The sequence below is a fragment of the Grammomys surdaster genome, unplaced genomic scaffold (genome assembly GCF_004785775.1).
Source record: "Grammomys surdaster isolate TR1022 unplaced genomic scaffold, NIH_TR_1.0 125463, whole genome shotgun sequence".
Lineage (NCBI taxonomy): Eukaryota > Metazoa > Chordata > Mammalia > Rodentia > Muridae > Grammomys > Grammomys surdaster.
In genome coordinates this window covers 205,801-216,326 of record NW_021620326.1, presented here as the reverse complement: position 1 = coordinate 216,326, position 10,526 = coordinate 205,801, and the positions used below count along the sequence as shown (strand labels likewise).

The window sequence follows — 10,526 nt, the reverse complement described above, 5'->3', positions numbered from 1 at the left end:
TCCATCATCCATCCATCCATCATCCATCCATCCATCATCCATCCATCAATCATCCATCCATCCATCATCTATATCTATCATCCATTTACTATCCACCTGTTTATCTACCCACTCATCCACCCCTACATATGTGCATACATTCAATATGTATTGAATCTAACTGTATGACATAAACTCTATTGGTATTTGGATCATAAAAGCCAAACTTTCCTGTAAGCAGAGGCTCCCAGAGAGAGCCCAGGCTCCAGCTTGTATCAAGGGCAACTGTGCTGCAGTTTCAGCTGCCTCTGCTCACAGTCTTTGCCACTGTTCACTTTACACAAAGATAGATGATGGATGCCACAGAGATCCTCTGAAGACGTAACAAAAGGGGCCTGGGGGGAACAGAGGGCACAGCTCCTGCTGGGTTGCATCAGAGGTACTGGATGGAGGAGGATCTTGGGAGTGAGGATGCAAGCTCTTGAGATGGCAAGTGAGGGTCAAAGGCCTCCTGAGATGCCGATGCTGCCTCTAAACAGAGTTACAGGCCTGCAAGTGTTCTCAAGGACCGTCTGTTGGTGTAACTGCCCAAGAGAAAAGAGGCTGCATAACTTGCCTAAGGTCACAGCAATAACAGAGACCAAACCAGGAATAAGACTCAATTTCCTGCCTGGGGCTAAGTCCTCCCTTGGTATGTTACCATAAGCAGCTCCTGGAATGTCATCATCGGTTGACATTTTCCCCTCTATAATTCTGTGACTTACTGAACCCCCAGCCTCTGAATTGTTAGAGGCGATTCTTATCTCATCTAAAAGGTCTCCTCAGCTGACCCTGCTTTTTCACTCTCAGAAAGACAGAACTTTGGCATGATTTGACAATTGAAATGCAAACAGGAATGTACCATATCTATATCTATCTATATCTGTCTATCTATCTATCTATCTATCTATCTATCTATCTATCTATCTATCTGTGTGTGTATGTTTTCTATGTGTATACCTTGTGCTGTTGGGACACTTGGGAAGCATGGACCTGCCTGCATGTTTCCCGGCTAGCCCCAGCAGGGCTGCTGACTTCCTGCTTAGGGTAACAGTTTTGTAAAAGTGCAGCTTTGCTCCTTGGCCCTGCCCCCAGCTTGCGATGGTAACAGCTGCTGAACCATGAGGCAGCATCATGAGGAATTAATCAAATTAGAGATGGTGCTGTCCACGAGCAGCTCGGAGCATCTGAGACCAAAAAAAAAAAAAAAAAAAAAAAGTCCCAGCAACGGATAGGTTTAAGCCGTCTGCGCAGTCTCTTCTGGGTGGATCGGTGGATCGTGTACCAGATCTAGGTGCAGCACTTCAAGTGGCAATCTGCGGTTGAAATGGATTAATTTTCTCTCGGACGATTTGTGAATCTGCAGATTGTCAATTTTCCCAGGCAGAGGCAGCAGACACACAAGGTTGGAAAACCCTGGGAGTCTGGCCCTGAGTAGACTTTCTGAGACTGGCAAGTGTTTTTAATTGAGGAGGAATGTTGTGATGGATAACCCCGTGGACTGAGGACTGGACAGCCTCCATCTGGGTGCACTTGATGATTAAGGCATGTGCTGGCTGCGAGGCTCTCTGCTCCACACCACAGCTGTTCCTCTGCTGCGACTGTCACCAAGCTGGAGGGCTGAGGAGCAAGGGCTGATACTGCTCTAGGGACCTGACACACGGAGACTGGGAGACTTGTCTCGGGAGCGGAGTCTCCAGCTGCAGACATCTTTTTGTGTAAAAGTAGTCCACTGTGGCTTGCCGGTTTCCTGGAGAGGGGCTGGTCGTGGGGTCCCTCATCTGAGGTGAGCTGATTGATTCTTTTGTGTGCCACAGTGGAACATACACAAACATTAAAGTGCTTATCTTGGCCTGGAAAATGTGTATCTTATGGACACTGAGGGAAATCAGCTCATGGCATATTAATCTGTAGTGGAGGATAGCTACTCTGACATTTCTGGTTTTAATGCCAGGGAGAAGATAGCTGTAGCTACTCGCCCTGACAACTCCCTTATACAAACGATATGCTTCATTTCCACGTGTTTACTTCTGAGCACACACACATATCTGATACTCACACAGAACCTGAAAACGGCTACTTTTCAAAAGCAGTGAAGTATAGATGCATATCTGAAACATAATTCAATGTTCATGCCAGCACTCTCTAAGTGACTAGATGCCAGAGTTCAAGGTTAGTTCCCTGGGAAAGTCCACAGTATATCCCCGTCTCTTGTGTTTATGTTCAACTTGAGGTCAGAGCAGGCCTTGGGACATTTACAGTGTTGATAATTACAAGTAATTCATCAAGTGGTCACTAAAAAAAACCATGAGACGTCAAAGATGGAAATGAATGTTACTATGAAGAAAACAACAACAACAACAAAAATACTGAAAAGATTTGGTTTTTTTTTTTAGTGTGAAGGGTCCCTAGAGAGCTGTCTGTTGAGCTCTTCCCTGGATCAGAGACAGGAAATCATTCCAGAGAGAAACACTTAGCTCTGCACAAACTCTTTGGAAGTTTTGTTCATAATTATTTTGAGGCATGTGTCTCTGGAGGATTCAGGCTGGTCCCTGTGACAGTAGCTAGAGCTGATGAGTCACGGTCACTTTAAATACTGTGGTTTCTATGTTCAGCAATGATTTCCCCCTTGTGAGTGCAGTTTGAAAAGTATGAGTGGTACACACATGTGTGTGCATACAATACACACGTGAGGGCAGGGTAGTTGTGTGTGCATGTTTATTCTCCATCAGATGACTTATGCATCTTTTTTAAATGAGCAATTTCATAGCCAACATCAGCTAAATATGCAGCTCACAGACAAAGAGTAGTATTAACACACCCAGACATATCTTTTGGGAGACTATTCCTGTTTTAGTTTCTCCCAAAAAGATGTTGGCAGCAAGGAAGCAGAAGAAAAGGACTGGGGAGATACCTTAGTGGGTAAAGCACTTGCTGTGCACAGGGAGGACCTGAGGTTGAGCTCATGTAAAAAGCTGGACATGGTAGCATAGCACGCCTTATTAATCCTAACCCTTCTATGGAAAGCTTTGAGTTGGAGACACAGAATTCCTGAAGCTCATAGGACAGCTAGCCTGTCACACAAAGCAGCGACTAACAGCGAGACCTCCCTCAAGTAAGGGAAAAGGAGTCCAGAGACATCTGACGTCCTTCGGCCTCTGGAAGCACGCAGTGGCATGTGTGTCCCTGCCTTTACACTCTGTCCCAGAGGAGCTCCTGGAAGGATGAGAGGCCACAAGAAACACTGGTTACCAACCGACTCCGGTGTGTACAGGACACAGAGACCCTAGAGAGTAATCAACACAGAACTGTCTCCTGTGGGGTACAGGAGTTGGAATTGAAAGGGCACAGAAGAAAACAATTTTTTTCTTTTGATTTGGGTTTGAGTCTCTTAATTGTCAAGTTAGCAAATAGACCATGCTTGAGTCTGCTGGAATGCTCATCCAGGGGGAGGGGTGGGCTGGGGCAGTCTACTCAAGCCATGCACTCAATTCATCAGTAAAACAAAAAGAAAAATATATCCTGAAGTTGTCACAGGTCCTGTGTATTTAATGGACCAAGGCTGACAGGAAGTTAGCAAAGAACATTTTCCAGAGGAAACCCATTTCACCTTTTGCTTTAGTTGGCTAAGTTCTGTTAGTCTCCACACCCACTCATGCGTATTGCTTCTGTAGGGTCTGAAAGACAGCACTTCTGGTCATGTCAAGTGCTTCTCAGACTGTGCTGGGCATCCGAGATTGCACGTTTCTGGCTATCTCTGTCCTTCTCCACTTGGGCTGGCTGTGGTAGGACAGTAGGCAGCCTTCTGAAGCAGATCGTTATCACAGGCCTTTGGAGTGGTTCAGAGGGGAAGGAAGGAAGCAGATTGTGGAGTCAACAAGCCTTTGAAAACTAAAAGGAAGGTTTCAGAATTTCCTGAGGAGATGACAAGTGGAACTTGAGGGATTTGGGAAGGTGTGGCAGTCTCCCTCAGCATCATTCTCTAGCTCCTCTTCGGAGTCTCCAAACACATGGGGATGATTGTTTAGCCGTGTTTCCCTTTGTTCCTAAGACACCCTGTTCCCTCAGTGCAAGCAAACCCAACCACCGGCAACCAGTGCTTGGGAGCCAGAGGCAAAGTTTTTGGCACGATCTACACAGCAGGTAGAGTGTAGCAAGGGGCATCTGAACAACCGCACACAGGACTGGAAATGAGGCCAAGAAGAAAAAAGTGGTATGGACTGCTGTGTCAAAATGACAAAAAAAATAGTTGGTCAGGAGCACTGAGAATGGATAGTGAAGAACACCCCCCCCCCCCGCCCCAGTCTCAAGCTAGGTACTTCGCAACTTTACAAATGCTTTGTTTTACTTTCTCCCCATTTTCTGGGAGCCAAAGATGATGTTTTAATGCCAGATTCTCCCTTCTTTTGTGGCATTCTGCTTACACTTTCCTGCTAGGTGCTGGCAGCCTAGCACAGCGCAGAAGCTCTGTTTGCTGAGGGGAAGGGAAGTAGGAAGGCCAATACCGATGAAGCTGAGCTAAGTTTGGAACTTTTAGGATGTCTGAAGTGACAAGAGGTGAATAACTCTGTGAAATGGGAAGTGAGCCAGCCAGGGTGCATTCCCTGTCTCCACCCTGTATATATCATCTGAGTGTATGTGAAGAGCCAGTAGCCTGGTTTGAATTCCAGACACGCCTGTCACAAGCGTATGAACACTGGTCAATTCCATTCATCTCTCAGGATCTCCACATTCACATCAGCGAAGGAAAGATAAGAATAACATTTACCTCACAGGACTGTTGAGAGCAACTGTATGAAATAGGCTTCAAAGGGTGCTGGCTGGGGGCCTGTTGCTATGGATGTGTTAACTGCTACTAGTTCTTTAACTTCTGTAATTCTCTGGTTTGTGCAGGTGTAAGTGCAGAGAGTATAGTTGGATACCAAGGTCTCCATTTGACTGCTTGTGATTGATTGCAGTATGTTTCCATCTTATTTCTTTTGCTATTGTTCTAGGGATTGAAGTGGGGGCCACACCCATGGCCCCCTACACTGAACACCAAACATGAAGCAAGTACTCTACACTGAGCCCAAAGTGTCAGACAGCACCAAGGAGCTGAGGAGAATTAGTGTTAGGAGAACAGCAATCAGCATACATTTAGCAGCAGGGTTGTGTTTGCTCACTTACTGGTTTGTTTGAAGAGGGCACTAGAAAACTTGAAAATCTGTACAGAGAACTTTCCCCTTAAGGCGTCTATTGTGTCATTTTGTTTACCCATTTCTGTCAAATTCAAATAAATAAAGCAAATCAGAAGGAGATGGCCTAGGAGACTCTTTTGCAGGCAGCAGTCAATTTCTAGGCTGAGAAATGAGTCTCTCTGAGCACATACACATTGCCAGTTAGTCTTCGGACACAGGCCTGCTCCTTTTCCCCCGCTCACTCTTCATCTTGCCTTTCCCAAAGCTTGCATCTGAAACGTGGCATTTGCCCCTCCCAGTGTGAACAGGAGGTCCCTGCTTCAAGCCTACATTAAACACTTTTACTGCAAGGCATTCAATAGACATCCAACAAGGGCCTACTTTGACCTGCTCATTCCAGTTCTATTTTACTCAAAAAGCTTGAGAGTTATGGATCACATGTCTACAGACTATAATTTTCTATTTTGTTTTGGATGGATTTTAGTCCACCGTGTATTTATATCTATTCCATTTGAGTGATATTTAACCATATTAAATATAAATGCTTTTTCATTTGTCACCTGGCCTTAACTGAGGTCTGTGAGAAGCATGCAACAGATTTTCAAATTAAGTTCAATCGTCTATTGCAAGGAGAATGATTCACCTTTTATTTTTGTTCTTTTTACAGGCTTTAAAAATTTGCCAGTGGCTTCCATGTTTTTGGACTGCTGGAGATGTTCTGTCAGACCTTTCTATGTTCTTCCCAAGTGTGTTAGTGCCCAGAATGTCTGATGGTAACAGCAAGTCCCCAATAATAGAAAATCCACGAGACCCTACTTGAATTCTACAGAGAAAACTTATTGCAGCCTGGGTTAGACGTTCACTCCACTGGTCTGTAATTTTCTTATAGGAAAAATTAGAAGCTTATCGTGATTAAAAACAAAAACAACACCTGGTAGCAGTGACTCATGCCTTTAATTCCAGCACTTTGGAGGCAAAGGCAGAGAGATCTCTGAGTTCAAGGCCAATCTGGTCTACAGAGCAGAGTTCCAGGAGAGCCAGGACTACACAGAAAAACCCTGTTTTGAAAACCAAAACCGGCCAACCGATCAAACAAATAGCCTTATAAAACATACAAATAAACACAAACATGAACAACTAACATTCGAGGTTCCTCTTTCACATTACTGGGGGTTTTGTTTACATGATGTAGTGTGCTAGGCCCCTCCTCACACAGGACTACTGGGCACTTCTAATGTGGCTGTCCTAAATCCAAACACATGAGAAGTGAAGACTACAACCCACATTCTGAAGATCAATTACAAAAAAAAGAATATAAAGTATTTTGGATATATTTGGTTAAATAATATGTATTTTTCAAGTGAGCATTGCCCATTGACCTTTTTGTACTATGGTACTAGACAAGTCATATGGCTACCATGACATCAGTTTGTGACAGTACTGTGAAATAGAGGGATCAGACCAGCCTGTAAGGAATCTCAAGTGTCCAGTGGTCAGTACTTCAATATGAGGTCCTTACACCCAGAAAAATCAAGTTTTCGAAATTATAACTCTTCTTTTTTTAATTAAACAAACAAACAAACAAACAAACAAACTGATCCTGCCAACGTGATGTACAACACTGTGATTCCCTGATGTGACTTCTGTGGAAGTCCTATGAACACAATGGCCTGGTGTCAAGGCTCACCTGGCAGAGAGCTTGCTGCCACACCTGGTAACCTGCATTTGATCCCCAGAACCCACATGGTAAAAGGAAAGAGTTAATTCTGGCCCACTCTCTTGTGACCTCCACATGTGCCCTATGACACACGAACACATTCCACCACAAAAAGAATAAATGTAAATAAAAAGAAATAGAAAATAGAACACATTAATAAAAGTGACCATTTCTGGATTGTGGTGCCCCATCTCAGGTCTCTTTGAAAAATTCCTTCATCTTTCAACCTTCCAACAGTTTAAGTTATATAGTTAGTCAGAAAAAAAAATACCAGTCTTTCTGTCTTAGTATGAGAGTTACAAATCTGTGAAAGAAGCTTGACTTCAATGGGAAAAAACCCAAGACAATTCTTCAGTTTGTTTTTCTACCTTTCCGTAGTGAACATGCTGCTTCTATCAGGAGAAGAAACACACTGCATTTAAAACTACATCATCCACCCACTCTTCTCAGTTTAAACCTAACTCAGTTAAGTTGTATGCTGGTCTTCTTAGAACTCCCAAGACTTTTATCTCTTACTATATTTGACTAAATAGTAGGTACGTTAGATTTTAGCTTCAAATCTAGTGCTCATAAAGACATTCAAACATTTCTATGACAACCACCAGCAAACAGCACAGGACTTAGTAACCATGTATGTAGAAGGAGAGTAAGATAGTCAGGGAGCATCTAAAATGGCCATCTTAAGGGATGTGTGAGACATTAGCACACACTTGCAGTCCGAGCTACCCTGGAGATCGATGGACTGATATTCGAGATCTCAGATACTTGAGGCTAGCATAGGCAACATAATAGGATCCTCTCTCTTAATGAAATAAAGTAAAATCACTAACATAAAGGTGTGCCATGTAGAAGTGAGTCCCCTAGCCGTGGGAACCTGCACCCAGATCAGACTGGCTTCTGTTGATACAGCCATATCCACAAGGTTCAAGGGCCCCCTCACAAACAATGCGGGTGGAGGCTGTGTCTCAGCCAGCCACTTGTTTCTCTTACCTGCCCTCTGATGTCCGAAGGTGGGCTGCCCTTCTGCTTCAGGGAAGGTACGGTAACAGAAAGTTCAGGCATGTGTTCGCAATGCGTCAAAAACCAGGAAGCAGAGAGCAATGAATGCTAATGTTCAGCTCTTTGCTTCCTTTTTATTTAGTCTAAGACCCAAACTCATGGCTCAATGCCACCCAAAGTTAAAGGGTCTTCCCACACCAATTAACTTAATGTAGACAGTGTTTAACAGGCATGCCCAGAGACTAACCTAATCTAGACAGTCCTTCACAGGCTTGCCTACAAACTTGTCTCTTAGGTAACTGTAAATTCTGTCAAGTTAACAATATCAACCCTCACACAACCATATTCTTTATTTATTCTCCAATCCCTGTGCAGCAATAACTTTGTTGGTGATGGTCCCTTGAAACACAGTACTTACTGTTAGTTGTAAAGATGGCTTCTCCCTCCTGAGGAGCAGGGTCTAGGTCCTGGACCACCTGCAGGGCCCCCACTGTCCGCACAGCAGGGTCCAGAGTGACTGAGCTTTCATTGACAGTTGTGTCACTGGCTCCTGTGATCTGATTGGTTGGTGGGCCTCCTAGAGAGCCTTCGAAGTCAATGGGCAAGTCATCCATGCAGTCAGCATTGGGCTGAAGGGAACAGAGAAAGATTCATCTTAGAACACATCCTCATTATAGAGATGCAAGGCCTACATCCTTAGTACTGTGTCTGAATGTAAAATTAAGCCCATTGTTTTATTGTTTTGTTTTTCAGTCACTTTATTTAAAAACAGTTTATATATAGTTTCATTGTCATAAAAAGATCTTAAATTCTTTTCCAAGGGTTCCTTTTAGATATATGAATAAGGGTTTAAATTCAAGTGTTTTGAAATCTCTATATTTAAACAACTAGTTAGGAGGAATACATGATCGTTGTTTATAATGATAAAACTAGGACTTCCTCTTTTATAGAGTTTATTCTTCCACACAGGATGGAGCTGGCAGCCTGCTAATTATCGTCCGTCTCATGTATTGTTTACAAACATGATATGAAAGTAGGCCGGAGAAGAATCTTACTCACTGGGAATTATACAGTAAATACACACACACACACACACACACACACACCCCACACACAGCAAGGCTGTGTTTAAAAAACGTAAGCCAGTCTCTTGTTAGAGGCTCCTGCCTTCAACGTGTAGCCTTGGCTGTCTGTAACTTGCTATGTAGTTTTTGCTGCCTGTCAGTTTGTTTGTTTTGTGTGCTGACTTCTTTGTCACAAAGGATAATAATTCCATGATGTCTTGCCTCAGAGTCTGCAGAGAATGACATCCACGTCCAAGTGAAGAGCATTCCAGGTTTGCATTGAATGAGCACCACAGTGATAATGCTATATTCACAGATTATTAAAAACAGAGCCTTGTAAAGTCATGGGCATGTTCTAAAAACAGAGGAGATCTGCAGTGCTGTGTGTGGGTTGTCTCTTGTGTACCACACTTTCGTTTGCAACTGTCATTTGGGAGCTGCGACCATCCCACAGTTCCTGAAAGCTAGCTTATGTCTTTTCTGTGTTCTCTTGTGCCTTGGCTTTTGGTATCTCTGTCAAAGTGAGGCAATGTATCAACACTCAGCTTGTCAGAAGGCAGCTTATAGAATGACCAATTCACTGTTCACTAAATGTGTTAATTTTGATTTTGAGGGGTAGCAATCATTCCTATCAATATTTCTCCCCACTATCTCCAACTGGTTTCTTTTTCTCCTTTATGCTCTCTCACCTGAGGCTCCCGTGTAACAACATCAATGATCACAACACCTACAACATCAACAAATACATCAACCACAACTTCAACAACCACAACATCTACAGCAAGAACCACATCATCCTCAACAACCCAGACACCTACAGCTACATCCACAATAACATCAATAGACACAACATCAACCACCACACCAGGAATATCAACAACAACATCTACAGCAACGACACCGTCAACAGCCACCTCTACCATGATCACAGCCACAGCAAAACCACACGCACACACACACACACAAAAACCCAAAAGAGACACGAGTTCTCTCTGTGCCAGGAACAGGGTATATGAGTCAGCATGACAAAACACTCCGTACAGCTCAGCTCAGCCCAGCCCAGCTCAGCCCAGCTTCTTACACTGGCCTCACCATCAACCTTTGGAAAGAAAGCACACACATGTTCCCTTCACTCAGTGTTTTATTTTATACTGTCCCTTTGCTCAGATGATATTTGCCTACCATCTTCCTGTTTCCATCCTAAGGTTGGAACTGACCCCTGGTGATTGCTAATCTCTCTTAATCTCCCAGTGTCACTGGTTCTAAGGAGGGCTTCCTCCCAGGTCTTTGATCCTATGGTGCCTCATGTGGTTTAGGGGTCATTTGTCAACATGTTGTTCTCAAGCAACATTCGCAAGCATCCCGATGAGCGCTGCCACATCATCTTGGTTTTGCTTCCCGAGCTTCCACCTCAGGCCACAATTAGATGCTCAGTAAATATCGATTTGGTTATTTTATGTGCTTCTCAGATTTCTGTTTGCAAAACTTGGGCGTATTAGAATCTCTCCAGCATCAAAGACAGAAGGGTTTGAGAAAATACTTTAAGAACTA

The 10,526-nt window shown here is 43.7% G+C and overlaps 1 protein-coding gene across 1 annotated transcript in view; it reads right to left on the bottom strand.

Moving 5' to 3' along the window:
• Window positions 1–10,526, bottom strand: part of Rnf150 (ring finger protein 150) — a 223,540-nt gene that overhangs the window by 43,473 nt on the left and 169,541 nt on the right. Inside the window, exon 6 of the mRNA XM_028786301.1 lies at window positions 8,330–8,540. Within this exon, the coding sequence (XP_028642134.1) occupies window positions 8,330–8,540 (211 nt within the window). The remainder of the gene's footprint in view (window positions 1–8,329; window positions 8,541–10,526) is intronic.